This window comes from Neoarius graeffei, chromosome 6 (assembly GCF_027579695.1).
Source record: "Neoarius graeffei isolate fNeoGra1 chromosome 6, fNeoGra1.pri, whole genome shotgun sequence".
NCBI lineage: Eukaryota > Metazoa > Chordata > Actinopteri > Siluriformes > Ariidae > Neoarius > Neoarius graeffei.
The window spans coordinates 8,823,709-8,845,286 of record NC_083574.1 but is presented as its reverse complement, the minus strand read 5'-3'; the positions used below and the strand labels follow the sequence as shown (position 1 = coordinate 8,845,286).

At 40.9% G+C, this 21,578-nt stretch overlaps 1 protein-coding gene across 3 annotated transcripts in view; it reads left to right on the top strand.

Moving 5' to 3' along the window:
• The window catches only part of ddx11 (DEAD/H (Asp-Glu-Ala-Asp/His) box helicase 11), a 115,157-nt gene that overhangs the window by 67,711 nt on the left and 25,868 nt on the right, over window positions 1-21,578 (top strand). For all 3 annotated transcript variants that reach the window (XM_060923267.1, XM_060923268.1, XM_060923266.1), the window contains 6 exons: window positions 68-273; window positions 7,696-7,848; window positions 18,347-18,393; window positions 18,605-18,684; window positions 19,933-19,974; window positions 20,765-20,832. In XM_060923267.1, the coding sequence (XP_060779250.1) occupies window positions 68-273; window positions 7,696-7,848; window positions 18,347-18,393; window positions 18,605-18,684; window positions 19,933-19,974; window positions 20,765-20,832 (596 nt within the window). The remainder of the gene's footprint in view (window positions 1-67; window positions 274-7,695; window positions 7,849-18,346; window positions 18,394-18,604; window positions 18,685-19,932; window positions 19,975-20,764; window positions 20,833-21,578) is intronic.

Genomic DNA, 21,578 nt, shown 5'->3' with positions numbered 1-21,578 from the left:
TATGTGCGGGGGGGGAATATTATTGTAGGATTCCAGGTCACATTTGACCTTTGACCTCTGTATACAGATAAACAGAACAAGGCGGAGTCGGAGCCTAAGCGCCGCCGCGGTGCTGTCAAAGCGACCTGCAGTTTCTCAGGCTACGAGAAGATGATGACGATGCGAGACGAGGTGCTGGCGAGCGTCAGAGACATCGAGCAGCTCGTGCAGCACGGCCGAGACGCACACACCTGCCCTTATTACAGCACGCGGCTGGCTATTCCTGCAGCTCAGGTACACACACACCCGTAAGAGTTCCAAATTTGATGTAAATATCCTCAAGAGAGGAAAAAATAAACTGGTAAGGGAGCAATTGTTTATAGCTTCTATAACGTAACAGGAACTAACGTGTTCCTAGGATGTTCCATAGCATTTAAATGTAACTATAAATGGATTTAAAAAAAAAAAAAGAAGCAAATTTATGTGGCATAAGAGAAATAAAATGCTTCAGGATGCACTGTTACAGAAAAATAATCAACTCCGGGGTGGTAAAAGTAACTCCTACCACCATGTTATTGATTATCTATAACCGCACAATGTCAGTGTGCTCAGAGATGCATAAGTTAGAAAGAAAATACAACCCCGATTCCAAAAAAGTTGGGACAAAGTACAAATTGTAAATAAAAACGGAATGCAATAATTTACAAATCTCAGAAACTGATATTGTATTCACAATAGAACATAGACAACATATCAAATGTCGAAAGCCAGACATTTTGAAATTTCATGCCAAATATTGACTCATTTGAAATTTCATGACAGCAACACATCTCAAAAAAGTTGGGACAGGGGCAATAAGAGGCTGGAAAAGTTAAAGGTACAAAAAAAGGAACAGCTGGAGGACCAAATTGCAACTCATTAGGTCAATTGGCAATAGGTCATTAACATGACTGGGTATAAAAAGAGCATCTTGGAGTGGCAGCGGCTCTCAGAAGTAAAGATGGGAAGAGGATCACCAATCCCCCTAATTCTGCGCCGACAAATAGTGGAGCAATATCAGAAAGGAGTTCGACAGTGTAAAATTGCAAAGAGTTTGAACATATCATCATCTACAGTGCATAATATCATCAAAAGATTCAGAGAATCTGGAAGAATCTCTGTGCGTAAGGGTCAAGGCTGGAAAACCATACTGGGTGCCCGTGATCTTCGGGCCCTTAGACAGCACTGCATCACATACAGGCATGCTTCTGTATTGGAAATCACAAAATGGGCTCAGGAATATTTCCAGAGAACATTATCTGTGAACACAATTCACCGTGCCATCCGCCGTTGCCAGCTAAAACTCTATAGTTCAAAGAAGAAGCCGTATCTAAACACGATCCAGAAGCGCAGACGTCTTCTCTGGGCCAAGGCTCATTTAAAATGGACTGTGGCAAAGTGGAAAACTGTTCTGTGGTCAGACGAATCAAAATGTGAAGTTCTTTATGGAAATCAGGGACACCGTGTCATTCGGACTAAAGAGGAGAAGGACGACCCAAGTTGTTATCAGCGCTCAGTTCAGAAGCCTGCATCTCTGATGGTATGGGGTTGCATTAGTGCGTGTGGCATGGGCAGCTTACACATCTGGAAAGACACCATCAATGCTGAAAGGTATATCCAGGTTCTAGAGCAACATATGCTCCCATCCAGACGACGTCTCTTTCAGGGAAGACCTTGCATTTTCCAACATGACAATGCCAAACCACATACTGCATCAATTACAGCATCATGGCTGTGTAGAAGAAGGGTCCGGGTACTGAACTGGCCAGCCTGCAGTCCAGATCTTTCACCCATAGAAAACATTTGGCGCATCATAAAACGGAAGATACGACAAAAAAGACCTAATACAGTTGAGCAACTGGAATCCTACATTAGACAAGAATGGGTTAACATTCCTATCCCTAAACTTGAGCAACTTGTCTCCTCAGTCCCCAGACGTTTACAGACTGTTGTAAAGAGAAAAGGGGATGTCTCACAGTGGGAAACATGGCCTTGTCCCAACTTTTTTGAGATGTGGTGTTGTCATGAAATTTAAAATCACCTAATTTTTCTCTTTAAATGATACATTTTCTCAGTTTAAACATTTGATATGTCATCTATGTTCTATTCTGAATAAAATATGGAATTTTGAAACTTCATCATTGCATTCCGTTTTTATTTACAATTTGTACTTTGTCCCAACTTTTTTGGAATCGGGGTTGTAAAATGAAACTAAATAAATTGCCCAGGAACTTCTATACTTTCACCCTTATTAAAATTCCACGATCTATGAATATGCAAATGTCAGGCTTGTAGTACTGGAGTCCAGGACTTGCGCCCTGCTTTTAAGGACTTGGACTCGGACTCGTAAATTGGAGATGAGGACTCTGATTTTTTTTTTTTTTTTTTTTTTTATTTGTAACATGCCATAATTTGGCGTAAGATATTTATACCTACATTTAATTTTTGTACTAATTTCGTGTAAGTGTGTCCCACCTGTGCGCCTTGACGCATGCATCAGATAGACCCTCGGGCGCGCTGTAAGCAACTCGCACCTGCACAGAATTAAGGCACAATCAGCGCACTGATGTATATAAATTCTGTGAAAACACATTTACTTTGCGAAGTATTGAGTTGCATTGCTGACACATTACCAAGCCTTGTTTCCTGATTTCCTGTTTCTCGTCTTTGATTCTGCCGATTCTACGATAGCCTGTTTGTGCCTCGCTCGACCTATCGCCTGTTTTACGATTTTTGCCTGCCGTTCTGGATCGTTTACAGTCTTCACTTGTATTAATAAACCAACCTTCTGCACTTCCATCCGTCTCCCAAACATCTCTGACAGAATACTTCACACTCCCTGATAAACAGAAGCGCATTCATACATCATGTTCAGGAACAAACTAATGTTAACGGGGCTGAAACAGTCACCGTCAAATGGTGCGGTTGGAGTGTTGACTCGGACTTGACTCTTTTTTTTTTTTTTTTTTTAATGACTCCGACTTCAACAGTGGGGACTCGAGACTGGACTTGGACTTGAGGTTTAGTGACTCGACTACAACGCTGGCAAATGTAAAACGTTTCTGAAATCCTCAGACTAGTTAACCTCAAGTAATCCAGCTCACGTTTTGTCCAAAGTATATTGAACGTAAGTGGGATATAAAGAGTGTGTGTGTGTGTGTGTATCAGAGGTGGACAAAGTACCCATCTTCATTACTTAAGTCAAAGTACAGATCCCACTGGCCAACTGTTACTCCGATACAAGTGAAAGTTGTCCAGTCAAATTTTTACTTAAGTTAAAAGTACTGAAGGACTCGCTTTTAAAAATACTTAAGTATTAAAAGTACATTTTCTGTCAACGCATTGTTGTATTATTGCCACAACACTTACAAAACCTAACGCCGTTACCAAAGACAGAAACGTGAATTCACAAAATGAACACATGCTGTGCATCATGGTGGTTTAACATTAAGCTAGCTAGTCAGTGAAACTCCACCTGACATGCGAGCAAACTCTTTTCAAACTCAAAAATCATATTGGGTAGCTAGAGCTACTAGAAAAGATTTCTACATTCTGTTTATTTGGCAAGATTATGCTAAAACATATATTTCTGAAAGCACTTCAGGTAAGTTAACGTTATTCATGTTGGCGTAACTCCGTTTTTACATGCTAACAGTGTCCACGTTAACTAGCTATGTGTAAACGTTAGCCGTGGACTAGGCTTGGCACGGTTATGGGAAAAAAAAACGAACCGTACGATACGCCTGTTGCGGTGCAATACGCGTATAAACCGCGGTACCCCTATTTAAGACGTTCGCCAAAAAAAAAAGCCGAATGCCCGTATGAAACCACGTGGTTCTCTTTCGCGCGAGAATTGAAGTGACAGCGGAGTGTGGATGGCAAGTGCAAAAATGGCAAGTGGGAGTGGAGAAGGCAGGTCGTCGTACATAGAGGATGCCCCCGCGGCATTCAAATCAGGTGTGTGGGAACATTTTGGTTTTCCCATTACATGCGATGACGCCGGCAAAAAATCAATTGACAAAAACGTCACAATATGCAAGCTTTGTAAAGTACGAATGCCGTACACTCGTGGGAATACTTTAACACACACATCTGTTCAAAAGTAAGCTTTAAGAACTCATTTTTTTATTTCTTCCAATTATGAAAACTCTGTATGTGACAAAAGACACCTGGTTCCTCTAGATGCCACAACATGGCAGCAAACACTCCTGACACTTTGTATAAATACTGTAGTAAATAAAAAAGCTGTTGAAATCATCCATGTCTTCCCTCTTGCTGTTTCAAAATACTACCTGGCTTTTCATCAGAGATTGTTCATAAAATGTGCTTATGTCAACTCAAACTCAGTTTGTGCATGATTATTTCATTGTAACTATAATTTTAACCTCTCTTAAATGCTGTATCCTAAACTATGTTTACTTAAGGTAAATAGTAGGCTATATGCCCAAATACAGAGTACTTAAGATTTAAAAAAAAACGCAATACGTACCGAACCGCAGACCTCAAACCGCAATACGTACCGAACCACGACTTTTGTGAACCGTGCCACCCCTACCGTGGACAAGGAGATGGCAGCTTGGCGGATAAATCCATAGAAAGTCATTTGACTAACCAGACTGTATAGCTATTGCAACGTTATCGCTAGCTCTAAAAGCACACACAACTTCATTGCAAGCTTTCTCTTGGAATAAAACGTTTATATCCCTCAATATGCTTCCGCAGGTTGGACAGCAAGTTTTTGTAGGCCGTGATGTGGTTCGTTTTTGGCAAACGAATCGTTAATCCTTTCAGTAAACTGAAACATGGGTTCATGGGCCATGAGTGCGTGCGTTCTCCAGAAGAACCGCCTCCTTCCATTCTGCCATTAACTGATCGTGTTAAATAACGCTGCTGAGAAATCGCTGAACTTGATTTTATACAGTCTATGGACGTGACGTGACTCTAGTGATTACTGATAGGCTGTCTCAGTGTCACCTGTGAAAAAACCAATCACGTTTTAGAAAAGAAAAGAAAAAACATCCACTTTCAAAGCTGCTTCATAGTAACGAGGAGCTTGATAGAAATGTAGTGGAGTGAAAAATACAATATTTGCCTTTCAAATGTAGTGAAGTTAAAGTCATAAGTTTCCCAAAAAAATAATACTCAAGTAAAGTACAGATACTCAAGTAAATGTACTTTGTTACTGTCTACCTCTGGTGTATATACAGTATATAATATCAGAATGATCTTTTTCACTACTAGCATAAGCCAAATCAAGGTTTTACGGTTAAGTTTCTAGGTACGTCATTCATTTCTTATAATTTGCGTATCTAGTGTGATCGGTAGGGTGCATCAGTTGCCCTCACTTTCATAAAATCTGATGCATTTTTGTCTGGGTGTTCTTTTTCACCAATAAAGACATCCTGTAAAATTTTTTGACCATATTCAAAAGTCTAATGGTGGCACCATGAGGTTCATTTTTTTTTTTTTTTTGCCAAAAAACGCTTATTTTATGTTTTCGCATAAGGTTTGAATCACAATGTTGGACTCCATTTATTGATTTCTTGTGAGCCAGAGATCATGTTAAGAACCTTTTGCAAGGGATTGAGAAGCATTAATGTGATTCATAATACATTTGTATTGTTTAAAAGTACCGTATTTTTCGGACTATAAGTCGCACTTTTTTTCATGGTTCGGCTGGCCATGCGACTTATGGCCCTTTTCCACTACCCTTTTTCAGCTCACTTCAGCCCGACACGGCTCGTGTTTCGACTACCTTAGAGCAGCACGACTCGGCTCGCTTCAGCCCTGCTTAGCACCCAAAACTCGCACGGTTTTGGAGTGGGGCTGAAGCGAGCCAAACCGAGCCGAGTGGGGCTAGGGGCGTGAGGAGACACTCCCCTGTGCACTGATTGGTGAGGAGGAGTGTCCTCACATGCCCACACACGCCCCGCGAGCATGCTGGGATCTGTAAACACCGTAAACCCGGAAGAATAATAATTACGAATTATGAGAATTTCTGAAGCCTTATGCGCCTCGCCTCATCTATACGCTCTTGCCAGTATCTGTTGGCGTTGTCGGTGACAACAAGCCACAGCACCAAGACCAGCAACACTAACGACTCCATGTTTATTGTTTACTATCCGGGTCGTGAGACTACCGCTTAAAAGATCACTGATGTCACTGTTTGCGCCGCCTAACGACATCACGTGACGTCCACCCACTTTCGCTAACTCCACCCAATGTGTCCACCCACTTCCAGCCAGCACGGTTCAGCGCGGTTGTAGTTGAAATGCAACTCCAACAGCCCCGCTCAGCTCGACTCAGCCCAACTCAGCCACGTTGGTAGTGGAAAAGCGCCATTATACTCCGGTGCGACGTATATATATTTTTTTCCCACCGTGAGAGGGCGCTATGTAGCTTTGCATGCAAGTATGTGCCGTGTACTCTATTAATACCACTGAAAGAAAAAAATACCGTTACAACTGACAACAACAAAACAAATTAGCATTACAACAACAACGACTGAACAGAAATATGCCGCCAAAAAGAAAATGGTCTGAATAACGTTTAATGTTTTTATCTGATATGACGTTAACTGGCAGGCGCACTTTCTGCCTGTTTTTTTTTTTTTTTTCTCTGAGCGGTGTTTTTTTTTTTTTTTTTTTTTTTTTTCACTAGACGGTTGTTTTTACTACCGTACCTGTCTTTGGAGATGATGTAGCCTACTTGATCTCTGATTTGATGAAATAAAATTCGACAGAAATGAAGAATGACACTCCTCGATGATGACTACAGCTTTAATAACACAGATGAAAGAGCCATGGGGCGATAATAAGCCCTACCGGTAAAAATATTCTAAATGCAAACTGATTAATGCATCAGTAATAGGCTACTAATATTAGTTATAATAATAATATAGGCTATTAGTAATCACGATAGTGATGGTATTAAAGATAGTAGTAGATATTTAAAATAATCAGACTAGGCTACTTACAGGGCAAAGGGCACGTTATCACTGCTCAGCTGTTCGTTTATTAAATAAGCAATGCAGTCGCGCAGTAACCACGCGCCGCTTATCAGATAGAATCACAGATTCTATGGATAGAATAACCCTTCAAAAAAGTGCAACTTGTAGTCTGGTGCGACGTATATATGTTTTTTTTTGTTTGTTTGTTTGTTTGTTTTGTCTTCATAATGCATTTTTTGGCTGATGCGACTTAAACTCCGGAGCGACGTATAGTCCGGAAAATACGGTAGTTGAACAATGATTTAATGAACAGCTAAAACTCAAACTGTGCTTGATAATATATTTAGAATATGTACTAAAAATGTGTATCTAAGATATTTGGTATACTCTATAAGGTGCCATAATGCTTCATTAAAAGTGATTGAAATTTTGTCATAAAAGTCATAAAATAGCAGCTTTTTCCATAACTTTGAGCTCCTGGTGCCACCATTAAACTTTGTCAAAATATTTCACCCAGTGTGTTTTCTTACCAAAAGGAACATAAAAACAAAAATGCATCATGATCGGAGGAACTTTTCATTTTTAGGGGGCAACTGATGCACCCTAGTGATCGGTCATGTTTGGTGACAAACTAAGGGAATGTAGCCCTAAATCAGAGTTTCAGTGATACCAGTTTTAAAGGGTATTTTTATTTTATTATTATTATTTTCCCCCCCTCCATCTCTCAGGTGGTGGTGTTGCCGTATCAGTCACTCCTTCATGCTGCGACTCGCAAGGCATCCGGGATCAAACTGAAGGATCAGATCGTCATTATCGATGAGGCTCACAACCTCACGGACACGATCACGGCTCTGCACAGCGCTGAGGTCAATGGAGCACAGGTATGGTGCGAAGCTACACTGCGAACATTTCAGCTGGGAAAGTAAAAAGAACAGAAAACCCCAAACTAAACTTTATTGCAGTTTAAAATAATAATAATAAATAAGGAACGCATTTTTGTGACGTCCCACTTTAACTGTCCAAGCATCTAGTCAAGTCACACGCATACAAATCTCAGTCCTGCCCACTCCTGCTCCACTCTCATGTTGATGAACCATGATGGGATCCAGGTCCTGATACACACCTCGAAATCACGGAACAGAAATAAACCTGTAGTTAAGGCCATCCTTAAAAAAAAATCCGTTTCCTGCCCACCGGGTGAGCAAAAAAATTTTCAGTCGGGAGGGAGGGATTTTTTTTTTTTTTTAATATATGGATGGATAGATAAGAAATCGCAATGCTGTGTTTGCTTTTCCTTTCAGTACTTTTTTATTACAAAAGCAGACACATTTAATAAAATGACGGTTTAATCAACTGAAACTTGTACAAAAACTTAAGTTAGCATTTTATTTTATTTTATTTTTTTTTTTAAACTTTGTTTTTTATTAGATCTTTTACATCCAAATACAATGTACAAGAATAAAAGAACAGGAAAATAACATGTAAAAAAGATATAGTAATAACAATAACATTAAAATATAAAATAAAAGAAATAAGGTATGAACAGCTTATGGGTCCCTTCATTTATACTGTTGTAGATGTAAACAATCAAGTCTGACACATTATCATTCAGTCCGTGGTATCATCTTCCTCCTTGTACCAATACCATTTCTCCCATTTCTTTTCAAATTGTTCTTCCCTCATTTTCAAAATGTATGATAGCTTTTCCATGCTGTAAATCTCTTCCACAATACTAAGCCACTGTTCTAGAGTTGGGGGGTCTTCCTTATACCATGCTCTTGTAATTGCTTTTCGGCTAGCTGCAAGTAATACTTTAAACAGGTATACATCTTCTCCTTGGACCTCGTCTTGTGGTATATATCCCAAATACAGTACCAAAGATGTTTTTTGTATCTCATATCCCAGTATTTTTTTTAGTTCGCACCACACTCCCTCCCAGTACGTCTCTATTTTTTGGCATTTCCAGAACACATGTGCATGATCTGCTTCCGCCTGTCCACATAGTCTCCAACATAAGCTTTTGTGTGGTGTGTATCTCCCAGTCATCTTTGGTGTTATGAAAAACCTTATGTTCTTCCACCCAAATTCTCGCCATACTCTAGAACCCGTTGTTGATTGTTGGGATGTGCATACATCGTTCCAGTTCTCTTCTGTTATTTCTATGCCCAGCTCTTTTTCCCATTTTTCTTTAATGTACATGGTTGAGTTACCCCCACTGGCACCAATAGCTTGGTATAGAGCTGAGATTACTCTACATGTTCTTCCTTCATATGCTTTTATGATTATTTTAATGATCCCATTCTGCTCCCTCGGTTCTTTTGCTTTAATTTCCTTTAAATAATAGTCCCTTACCTGAAAATATCGAAATAGCTCCCTTGCCTCTAACCCAAATGTATCCCTTAGGACTTGAAAGCTCTTCATTTCCCCTCCCTCGACAAGTGTGCATATAGCTGTAATACCCTTTTGTGCCCACCTCTCAAAGCCTTGGTCCCTTAACCCTGGTTTAAATCTATTATCGTGAGATATCCACCTCAAGATCTTAGTTTCTGCCTGCAATGTATATTTTTTTATTACCAAATGCCAAATCTCCAATGTGAATTTGCTTATTGGGCTCAGCTGTACTTCTTCTTGCTTGAATAGTTCCCTATTAGTTATTAGTATTTGAAGTGGGCTGGCCCTTTCTTTCATCTCTATGTCTTTCCATCTGGCTATATATTTTTCATTGCACCAGCAATATACTGCCCTGAGTTGTGCTGCATAAAAGTAATCTTGCAGTTTTGGTACTGCCATGCCCCCTTTGTCTTTAGGGAGTTGCATGGTGCGATATCTAATCCGAGGTCTCTTACCCGCCCAAATGAACCTAGCAATCCATCTATCCCACTCTATAAACTGTTTCTGTGGAATCATTACTGGCAAAGTTTGGAACAAATACAATAGTCTTGGCAATACATTCATCTTAATTATTTCTATCCTTGAGCTAAGATCCAACTGTAACATTGACCATCTACCTATGTAAGTTAGCATTTTAAATGCTGACTGCAACATTTGCAAAACTTTTACAAAGGTACTTAAAATGTCCAACACACGGATTTTTTGTAGTTCTAAATCGAGCGTTAGGCCTAGTTCGGATGAAATTACACTATTAAAATGATCACTGAATGATTTGTTTTTCTGAATCTTTACTATTTTGTTGTTCGCCAGAATACCATTTTGCGATTTCACACTTAAGCAAATGTTTGAAAACTCCGGATCTCCTTCCTTCATGGTGGCTGTCATTTTTTTGTGCCGCACGGCGCATGCACAGAGCTGATTCAATTCTATATTCTGCGCGGAATGCAGGGCTTTCCACAAGCGCCGGCTGCCAGCCATACAATTAAGTCCAGCCGGCTACTTTAATGACTATTTTTGTAGCCCACAGGCTCTAAATATTAATTTTCGATTTTAATAAAATTAAATGTTTATCTAACGGACTGACAATGATGTCAAACTGAACCGCACTCATTTAAGTTGTGATTCGTGCTGTTTGTACCGATAATAACCAAAAATTCCCCGCCAACTTCGTTGATCAGGGGAGAGTAACTCATCCGCGGCCCCGACATGCGGTGTGTGCGCGCGCACTCGGCGGAGGCAGTAGTGTGTCAGGGAGAGAACAGAAGCAGAGATAACGCTTATTTTGTCTCCAGTAAACCAGTCTTCTCTCGTTCAATTACGTGCTGGCATCAAAAGACACCGTTGGTTGTAAATGAACCCAAACTGAGTGGTTGGAGTGTATTTTCATACACAAATGGAGAAATGTTCACTGAGTGTTTAATTGTGTAGCCGCCACTGCAGACCATTGTCGTTGTTAATGCATAGCATGCTCAGCTGCGTGAATGTGTCATACACCGGAAATAAGAGATTTACAAGCCAGGAACGCCTCATGATGCAATACGCAAGAAAAGAAAGATTTACTGCCAGTTTACTTTGTATTTGAGTAAAGTGAATAAATAAATGGTCTGTGGAAAATACATGTTTCAACCGCACAAACGGCACTCACCCGGCCGGTGGACCGGAAACAGAACATTTTTTAATAATGGCCTAACTGTTACTGAGTTCTAAGCTTCATTCAGTACATAAGCCCTAGGGACATTTCCCTATTATGAAAATTTCATCACTGCTGAGCGTTTTAGTCCAATTTAACAATATTATCTTAATAAACGTACTACACGTTTACCACCAACCGTCTCGCCAAACCATTTAACATCAAAGTACCTGCTTCAAACCATTAACACGCTGTGAGAAATGTCTGTTTGAGCCCAAGCTTCCCAGACTAATTAAAAATGTTTTAAATAAGATCATGTCTCACTTTGTAAAGTTGTCATTACAAGCATGTGCTTGTATAAAATGCAGATATTTTACACTGTCCAGAATAACAGTGCTGTATGTTTTGGGTAGTGACTGTAGGTCCTTTTAGAACTATTGCATAAATCTTTCTTTTTTTATAAAAGCTTTTGTCAGATATTGAGGTGGTATTACAGGTAAGGAGGTTTTTAAAAAATAAATATATAATATAAATGACATGAGTGTTTTACTGGGAAATGCATCACTTGTACTGTGTTTTTCATACGAGCTCCATCCAGGACATGGAGAACCAAAACCGTGCCCGAAATCTCTATATGTCACTCGTGAGGAAATTGATAATTTATTTATTTTTTTGGATAAATTTGGGTACTTTTTTGTTTTTGAATATGTCGATATAATAAAAAGAACATCACGTTAGCTTGAAGATATGAAGTTTATCTTCTCATGTTGGAAAAACTCATTTTTCATACAAAATACATCACAGATCTGAGTGACACATTTAAATAATATTGGCTGGCGTTGAATGGTCTATCACAGGGGTTTTCAAAGTGTGGGAGAGTGAGCCCCCCCCCCCCCCCCCCCCCCCCCCAGAGAGCAAATAAACAACAGCGCTCCCCCCTTACAATTTTTGTTGTTGCTATACTTAATGTTCCATTTGTATTTTTAAAAAATGGTTGTTGTACACACATTTTTTTCTTTTTCACATTTTAAACATCTGTGCTTTCTAAAACATCTTGTTTTACACATTTTAAACATCTCATAGCATCGTTAGCTAGCATCTCTTGGCAGACAACACACTGTGGCAGTAGAGCATCTTCAGATCCAGTCCATGAAAATCCAAACTTTAAATAATCGTGGTCATACTTCCTTCTTGTTTCAGTCCCCCCAGAATTCCGCGGGTCTTTTTTGTGATTGTTGCGGGCTAAAATGTCTGGTGTTGCGGGGGTTTTCCAAAAAATTGCGATGAAAGTTGCGGTGTTTTTTAGGTTTTTGTTGCGATTACATTGCGGGAGGAAGTGAAAGTTGCGAGAAATTGTTGCGATTTTCTCTTTTTGTGATTAAAAGTGAGTGATATGTTAAATATTAAGTTATTCCTGAAAAACTATTGATTTAAAAAAAAAACAAAGACACTGAGAAATGGTCCTATAAACAACTTTACCAATATAAAAGATTACCAGGAATACAAAAATGCAGAAAAATAGGCTTTACTTATCCAAATGCACCTGTTGGTTCTAAAGTTAAAGTGCAGAGAACCTCACAGCACAACATGAAGTTACCTTAAAATATAATATAAATGCCTCAGCTTTCATGTAAGAAAGAAAACTATTAATACTAGTACTGTGTACAGTCAGTCTCTCCTGAAGACTAAATTAAACAATAATTATAAACTAATAAAATAAATGGCTCAGGCTTCATAGAAGAAAAAAAAAACAATTTGAACAGAATCTCACAGTATGATGCTGAAGCTGCCTAAACAATGGAAAATAAAATGCCATTTTGGCAAAAATGTTGGCATCCATTAATTTCTTGTATTAAGTAAAAAAAAAATAATGTAAAGTGCACACAGTCCTTCACTGTAAACATAACACACTTTCAGTAACAGAATTTAAGCCTATATAAACACTGACTCGCACACAGTGTTGCCAGATACTGCTGACGTTTTCCAGCCCAAAATATGTTCAAAACCCGCCAAAATGCACTTAAAACCGCCCAATCTGGCAACACTGAGCACATGCTGCTTCTCTTGAACGTATACATGGAAGTCAGGCAGAAGTCATTGTCGACGTCACCTCAAGACGACGCCAATGATTGGTCAAATTTGCAGGAAGGTTGCGGTGATTGTAGTTATATCCAACACCGCCCTGAATTTGCGTGGATTGGTTGAATTTGCATTGACGTTGCAAATCGCGAAATCCTGGAGGGTGTTTTTTTTTTTTTTTGCTTGGCCCAGACTCTGTCTCTTCACTCACTGTAGCTTTAGGTACTAAAAATCGATCCATTTTGTCTCTGGTAAAGGCTAGCTGAAGTTCGCTAAATGTCCGCAATAGTAACTTATTCTGGTTTATTTTTCCTCACGTTGCACCCCCCCCTGAAGAACTCTGGCGCCCCCCAGGGGAGGCGAGCCCCACACTTTGAAAAGCCCTGGTCTATCAGATATGGGTCTGTCTCAGAAACTGGGTACTGTGGGGGGTCCCCCACTAAATATACTCAGTCAATAAACTGTACGGTTTTGAATGGTGATGTTGATTTTAATTTGAAAAATGATGAAAGAAATAATACAGATAAAACTAAATCTTTGATGTGAATACTCTATTCAGAATTTGGCAAAAATTCTGCAAATTTGTGGAAAAATGGCGACTTGATCTGGGACATGATAAATGGTTGACTACATCGCATTCCTTTTAAAAAGGTTGTAGTCCACTGAAAAGTCTCCAGTTATCACTAATTGTATTTTAAGTTGTAACTTTATCCACCTAAGGATCGGTGCGCTCACAGAATAATCATAACCGTAATAAAACATCATGCAAAATATTTGATCACCGTCGTAACTCCGTTTCCCGCAGACCCAAAACCAATACGATCGTGTGTTTTGATCTAAATGGAAAGCCTCAGGGTCGAGGTCACTACCTCACCAAAAGTAGTAACTTAAAATCACTACGCCGTATAAACATTTAGTTATAAAGCTGCGATTTTTGTTTTTTAAAACGAAAGCTGAAAGTTAGGTATAGAATGTGTTTCTTACAGAATATGTTACGATGGTAGCTGGTCTTGTATGAATTTCTGAGCTGTAAAATGAGTTGTGGTCTATTTTTTACCGTAGCGTGTTATTTGTGTGCGGGGAAGGACACACAGTAACAATTTGCATGCGTAGAATGGAATTTTCCACTCCAGCAGTTAGAAGTTGATCGCGCTTCCATTTGCGGTCTTTCTGTTACGTGGGTGATCTGTTCGGACGTTATCGCTGAAAAGGTGAGTTTTGACAGTTTTATTTTGTTTTAGTCTTGCAGTATAAGGCAATAGAATGTTTCTTTTTCATCTTGCTTTCATATTTCGTTGCGTATTTTTGGCCAATATTTTGCAATCATGGTCAATTTCGATCGAACTTTTGATAGAATCTACGGCCGGTCATTTTGCCCCGCCCCCGCCTTGTGCTCCGTCCGGTGCGGTAGTGATGTCCCGTTGCTCGCGCGCCGCAGCAGAGACCCGCGCGACCTTCAGCCGGTACAGTCGCTGTTCTTTTACCACTGCCGTTATTCTCATCTTTCCGGTGTGTTCTTGATTTTTCCATTGTGTCCTATTTCGCCATATCAAATCCCCAAAATGTATCATATTATTCATATTTAAGTGAATAATCAATTCAGTCATCATAACTTGGCATTTTTAACCCAAGCAATCAAAAAGAGGAAATTTTTATTCAATATTTTCACTCATCTGTGAAGGAGGGGCTTTAATTCTTCATGATGGAGTTATTTTATATGGAAATAAATTTTGCAAAAGCATTTGAATTATAATAAAAATTTCCACAGTGGAGGCCAGATAAAGCAAGATACTATCTTTATTCTTATTAAACATGACACAAGAAATATTGAGTGTTCGGTAAATGCAAAAAAAAAAAAAAAATTAGAAAATTTATTTTTTTGACCATGATGTCCCAAATGAGAGAGCAGTTTCTGAGATGGACCCATAATATTCTATTCAGCTAGCATGATATTAACAAGTCGAAGACGAGTAGCTGAATGGAATATACGATATATCATGGAAAAAAAGCCATTTTGATTTATTATTATACATAAACACTCCGTTGGGGTGTTCAGCGCGTCATTCTCTTTCAAAATTCCATCAAAATCTTCCATATTTAACGAAGCAAACCTGGCGGCCATGTTTGTTTACAAATTGTCCCAGTTGCTTGCTAGCGTGGAAGTTTCACCTCTCTGACGTGTCTTGACAACCATGCAATATCGTAAACCATATTCAACGCTCATTCTCCACTGGGTAGAGTGACATAATGCACGTAGGACAAGCGAAATGCTAACAATGAATGAAACCTGCTGGAAGGGAATAGAACACATGTTTTTATTCCATCGAAAAAGTGTCCTGTATGTATAATAATTCCCGATATTTCAATCTGATGATGTCACTCCCAGTATTTTCCTGCTGACTAGACGTGCGTTGTTGATGTCGAACCGGTTCAGAATCAAAATGCTTTTGATTAACTTGTGTGTGTGGATGTGACCATATTAAAGGTCCCATGGCATGAAATTTTCACTTTCTGAGGTTTTTTAACGTTAAAATGAGTTCCTCTGACCTTCTTAAGTCACCCCAGTGGCTAGAAATGTCATAATGTGTAAACCAAACTATGCCCAACATTTGAGAATGGCGCGTCAAAACGGCGCGTTGATGAGCTCTTCCCTTTACTAAGTCAGCAAGGGAGATGATCCCCACGCCCCCCCTCTGGATTCCCACCCACTGTATGGATTGCCCCGCCCAGTTGTAGTGAGGAGACCATAGAGGACACCACAACATGGCATCACCTAAGCGAGCGAAACATGGAAATTGTGCTGTACATGGATGTGACAACACAGAAAGGAGTCTGTTTTTACTGCCGACGGGAGAGCCCCTGAAGACGCAGTGGCTTAATTTTATTTACTTCAATAATACGCCGTCGAGTCTACCTAAGACGATGTATGTTTGTCGGAAGCATTTTCCTGATGAATGTTTCCACAACTTGGGACAGTACAGGGCAGGTTTTGCACATCAACTGTCACTGAAGCCTGGGTCCGTACCAAGCATCCCTGCCGCATCAGCAACAAACACCGAACAAGTAAGCGTATAACTGGTCGTTTTGCCGTGTTTTAAAATCGGTGCGTTAGCCTAGCAATGGCTACATTAGCTGTGCAGCTAACTGCTTCCTGCAGTTAGCCAGGTACTCTGTGCTACAAAACTAAAGAGCATGCAGCATGCTCTGTTAAACTGAGTTTAGTCTGGAAATTGACTAACTTATGAGCTTATGTTTGACTATTGCTCCGCAATGCATGTCTTCTGTTGGATAAGCGATATGTTGCTGTAGTTGCTGTTTCTATCCTCTTTTGGTTATGGAGTGCGTGTTCAAGCCTAGGGTATTATACGTTCGTAAACTACCACTCCGAACACTCTCACTCTCTCTTCTCTGTGTCACGTTGAGTTTACGAAAGGAGTCCGAGGGAGAACGGGGTTTTGTCTTAGCAGCGTGGCTACAGGCACTGATGGCAGCGAGTATGTGTGCGCGCAGCTTGGTCAAGCCCCTCCCCCTCCCCCCATGGCCCGCCCCCACCCTCTACCCTTCCCCGCCTCCTGCTTCTCATTAGCAAAACGACGCACTGGGAAAAGGGCTGAAATGGGGCTTTCTCCCAGGAGGCTATATCTATGTGCCGAGGGTTCATTTCGAGAAAGGCTGCGGATATAACATCCGGAAACCTCCACGAGCCCGTTTAAAGCATCAACAAACCACCATGCCATGGGACCTTTAAAGAACATTACACAGTGGTATGAAGATGTGAAGTTTATCTTCTCATGTTGAAAAATATCACTCATTCCCTTCGCTCGCTCGTGAATATATTCGCCACTTAAAGATCAACTTCGTATTTTCACACAACCATGTAATATCACATTTATTCTCATCATAAAACACATGAAAATGATGTGACGTGAACCGTTATCATCCCGAAGTGGATTATTTTTGTAGAAGTTCTGGAGTCTGTCATTGCATTAATAGCGCAGCGATTTGCCAATTATTACAAATGCCTCACATTTTTAATGGCTTATAGCTCAAAGCTAAATTTAATGTTATGGAACATCAAGGAGGCAAGTTAGTTCCTGTTCTAGCTGCGATTAAACAGTCATTCCCTCACCAGCCTCTCCTTCTCTTTCTGTTTCTCTAAAAGAGTGTAAACTCCTCTGTCTTGAAGACTTTACCATAATGATGATCTTTACAAAGCACCATGCCCGTTACAAAGTGCTGACACCTGAGACTCCTTCCATAATTGTTATATAAATGTCTTTTTTTTTTTTTTAAGTCAACACATCAAGGATTATACATTTTTACTTTGCTAAACACTTTATTTCAGTTTTATGTAGCACATCGGTCATGCAAGTCCTTGTGTATGAGCTGTTACTAGAGAAATAAGCATATTAATATTATTGTTTGTGTCCCTGCTAGAACCGTGATCTGAGCCATGCCGTTATACAAAAACCACACACACCTTCTGACCAGTCAGATGCCTGAAAATCATTAATTCAGCTGACAAATAGGCTTTAAATACGTGACCTTGGTTTTTGAATAGCTCTTCATGATATGTTCTTTATCTTACTGTGCCTGTCCAGAGTCTAAAAGCTTCATTAATGTCGTGTTCGTAAAGCTAATAACTTTGTAACGTGAGAATAAAAATGGCTATAATGGTAATTGATGCATGATTTTCATACCATTTATTTAAAAAAAAAACCATAAATCCGGGCAGCACGGTGGTGTAGTGGTTAGCGCCGTCGCCTCACAGCAAGAAGGTCCGGGTTCGAGCCCCGTGGCCGGCGAGGGCCTTTCTGTGCGGAGTTTGCATGTTCTCCCCATGTCCGCGTGGGTTTCCTCTGGGTGCTCCGGTTTCCCCCACAGTCCAAAGACATGCAGGTTAGGTTAACTGGTGACTCTAAATTGAGCGTAGGTGTGAATGTGAGTGTGAATGGTTGTCTGTGTCTATGTGTCAGCCCTGTGATGACCTGGCGACTTGTCCAGGGTGTACCCCGCCTTTCGCCCGTAGTCAGCTGGGATAGGCTCCAGCTCGCCTGCGACCCTGTAGAACAGGATAAAGCGGCTAGAGATAATGAGATGAGAAACATAAATCCTCCAGCATTGCTTCGTAAAAGATTCATGCAGTGCTTTTTAATGGCCCAATGTTCAGGTAGGTACGTGTCAAATAATATCGTAATTAATCCTATAACTGATTATCTGCCCAAATGTAATGATCACAAATGGCTGAGTTAATTTGAGCTGTTGATGTTGTGTTTCAGCTGTGCAGGGCTCACTCACAACTCTCTCAGTACAGCAACCGCTACAGGTAAAGGGGGGAAAAAACAAAATCCTCTTAGTACTTTATTTTACTACTCGCAGGCTTTTGAAAAGGCCTTCTTTTCATAAATGTGTTTTTTAAAATGTCAGGAGGTGCCTGTGACTTTCATAAAAAAAAAATGGCTTACAAATGTTTGCAAGGAAGAAATGGCATATTTTATCTTTTAACATATCAATATATTAATAGGTTTCTCTTGCAGGAGCCGCCTGAAGGCCAAGAATCTGATGTATATCAAGCAAATCCTGTTTGTGCTGGAGGGGCTTGTGCGCACTCTTGGAGGTTAGATGTCATGTGTGTGCGCGTGAATGGGAGCAAGAGGGGTGTGAGCGAATGAGAGCGAGAGAGAGAGAAGGGGTATGAGGGAGGGAGAGAGAGAGAAGGGTTGTGAGTGAAAGAGTGGGAGAGGACGTGTGTGAGAGAGAGAAGGGGTATGAGTGAGTGAGTGATGGGAGGGGGAGAGAGAGAAGGGGTGGGAGTGAAAGAGCGGGAGAGGAGGTGTATGTGTGAAAGAGAGGTGTGAGTGAATGAATGAATGAGAGCAAGAGGGGTGTGAGTGAGTAAATGAGAGAGGTGTGTGAGAGTGTGATGGAGAGAGAGAGAAGGGTTGTGAGTGAAAGAGAATGGGAGCGAAGGTGTGAAAGGGGGAGAGGGGTGTGAATGTGTGTGTGTGTGTGTGTGAGAGAGGTGTGCGAGTGTGTGATGAGAGAGAAGGTGTGTGTGTGTGTGTGTGTGAGAGAGAGAGAGAGAGAAGGTGAGTGGGGAGAGAGGTGTGTGTGAGAGAGAGAGGTGTGAGTGCATGAAAGAGAGAGAAGGTGAGTGGAGAGAGAGGTGGGGTGTGTGTGTGTGTGAGAGAGTGTGATGAGAGAGAGAGAAGGGTTGTGAGTGAAAGAGAATGGGAGCGAAGGTGTGAAAGGGGGAGAGAGGTGTGTGTGTGTGAGAGAGAGAGAGGTGTGCGAGTGTGTGATGAGTGTGTGTGTGTGAGAGAGAGAAGGTGAGTGGGGAGAGAGGTGTGCATGTGAGAGAGAGGTGTGAGTGCATGAAAGAGAGAGAAGGTGAGTGGAGAGAGAGGTGGTGTGTGTGTGTGTGAGAGAGAGTGTGATGAGAGAGAGAGAAGGGTTGTGGGTGAAAGAGAATGGGAGCGAAAGGGGGAGAGGGGGTGTGAGTGTGTGTGTGTGTGTGTGTGAGAGAGAGAGAGAGAGGTGTGCGAGTGTGTGATGAGTGTGTGTGTGAGAGAGAGAAGGTGAGTGGGGAGAGAGGTGTGCATGTGAGAGAGAGGTGTGAGTGCATGAAAGAGAGAGAGAAGGTGAGTGGAGAGAGAGGTGTGTGTGTGTGAGAGAGAGAGAGAGAGAGAGAGAGAGAGGTGTGAGTGCATGAATGAGAGAGAGAAGGGGTGTGAGAGAGAGTGATGGAGAGAGAGAAAAGGTGTGTGTGAGAGGGCGAGAAGGTGAGGGGGAGAGAGGGAGAAAGCGAAAGAGAGAGAAATGTTGTTTTTGCTGTTATTTTAATAAACATTGTTTGTGACCACAGGGAAGGTGGGCCTGAATCCTATGGCTCAGAGAACCCAGTCAGGTAAACACACACACACACACACACACACACACACACTCCTTGTGAGGACCTTCGACTGACAAGTATATACAGCTAATTATTGCAAAGCTACACCTAGAGCTAACCTTAATCTCAGCAACCGAAACTTTTTTTTATTATTATTATTATTATGATTATTTAGCCAAATGTACCTGCATCTTTGTGAGGATATTTGGTGGCCACCAAGATATAAAAACAGGCCTCACACACAAACATGCGTGCACATACCTCTCTTCTGTGGATGTTTCTTTTTCATCACTTCTTAAAGAAAAAAAAATCACTCCTGTATTGACCATATTTACAGGACGGCCAAATTGTTGAACGTCACGCTTAGGATGGGAAAAGGCACGCAGTCAGATATGTTAAAGTTGACTTAAAGGATAAATGGGAGAAAGTCATGACCCGAATGGTTAGAGAAGCATCTTTGGGACCAAAAGGTCACTGGTTCAATTCCCTGGACTAGCAGGAATGGCTGAAGTGCTGTTGAGCACGCCATCTAACCCCCAACTGCTCCGCAGGCTACTCTGGGTATGTTGTATGTCGCTCTGGATAAGAGCGTCTGCTAAATGTCGTGAATGTAATAAATAGATATACTTGAGGAAAAATCAACGAAATAAAAACAAACTTGACTGACGTGTCAGTCTGCGGTTTAAGATCAAACCCGGCACTGTTAAATAACTAACCCTTAAATAACTCTTCAGTTTGTCATGGACAATTACCCCATCCCCAGTACAAGCAATTGACGTTTGTTTTATTTCTGTCTTCACCACAGGAACTGAGCTGTTAACCATTAATGACTTCCTGTTCAGAGCGCAGATAGACAACATTAACCTGTTCAAGGTACAGCACACATTTATCACCGTGTAAAAGAAAGATGTGGTACTGTATATGTTGATCAGAACGGCTTTGACTGATGGACACCAATGACTGTTTTAAAAAACATGAACAGCGTAACGTCTATAAAAAGTAAAGGTACGACAGGTCTAGCGCCCCTGCTGGCTGGCTGCAGTATAATGTGTAGCCCCGCCCATCTCCGTGTTTTTCACTGACAAAATCGCCTATTTTCCGTGTCCCTTTTCTCATCAGAAATTAGTTTTTAAAACATTATGCCTACTATATCATAAAGCATGGATACACTTGGGAATGACATGAGCGACAGCTTTGGCAACATGCTGGACTTTGATATTATGAGAAAGGGGCGGGCCTACCAAATGAGTAGCTGTACCTGACTTCGACTCTCGCTCTAAATTTGACACGGCGAAGGGATTTTGGCTCTCTTGCTATCGAAAGGAACGGTGTCCATGTCTTTTACAGTCATTGGAAGACACGAGAGTAATTCCTTCCCTTTATCCAAAATCCGTAGAGAGATTTACATGCTGTGACGGACACTCTGAGCTGGAACGTTCTCCCAGTAAATCAGACACGCTTCTCATGCGTCCTTTTTAAAACCAAAACTAACTAAATTCCATATCCATATTGTGTGCGTGTATAGAGGAGTCTGCTTACACCACCGTGCTGTTAATCTCAATTCTGATTGGTCAGAAGGTGTTGATTAGTTTTCTAGAACAGGAGCTCTGACAGCGGTT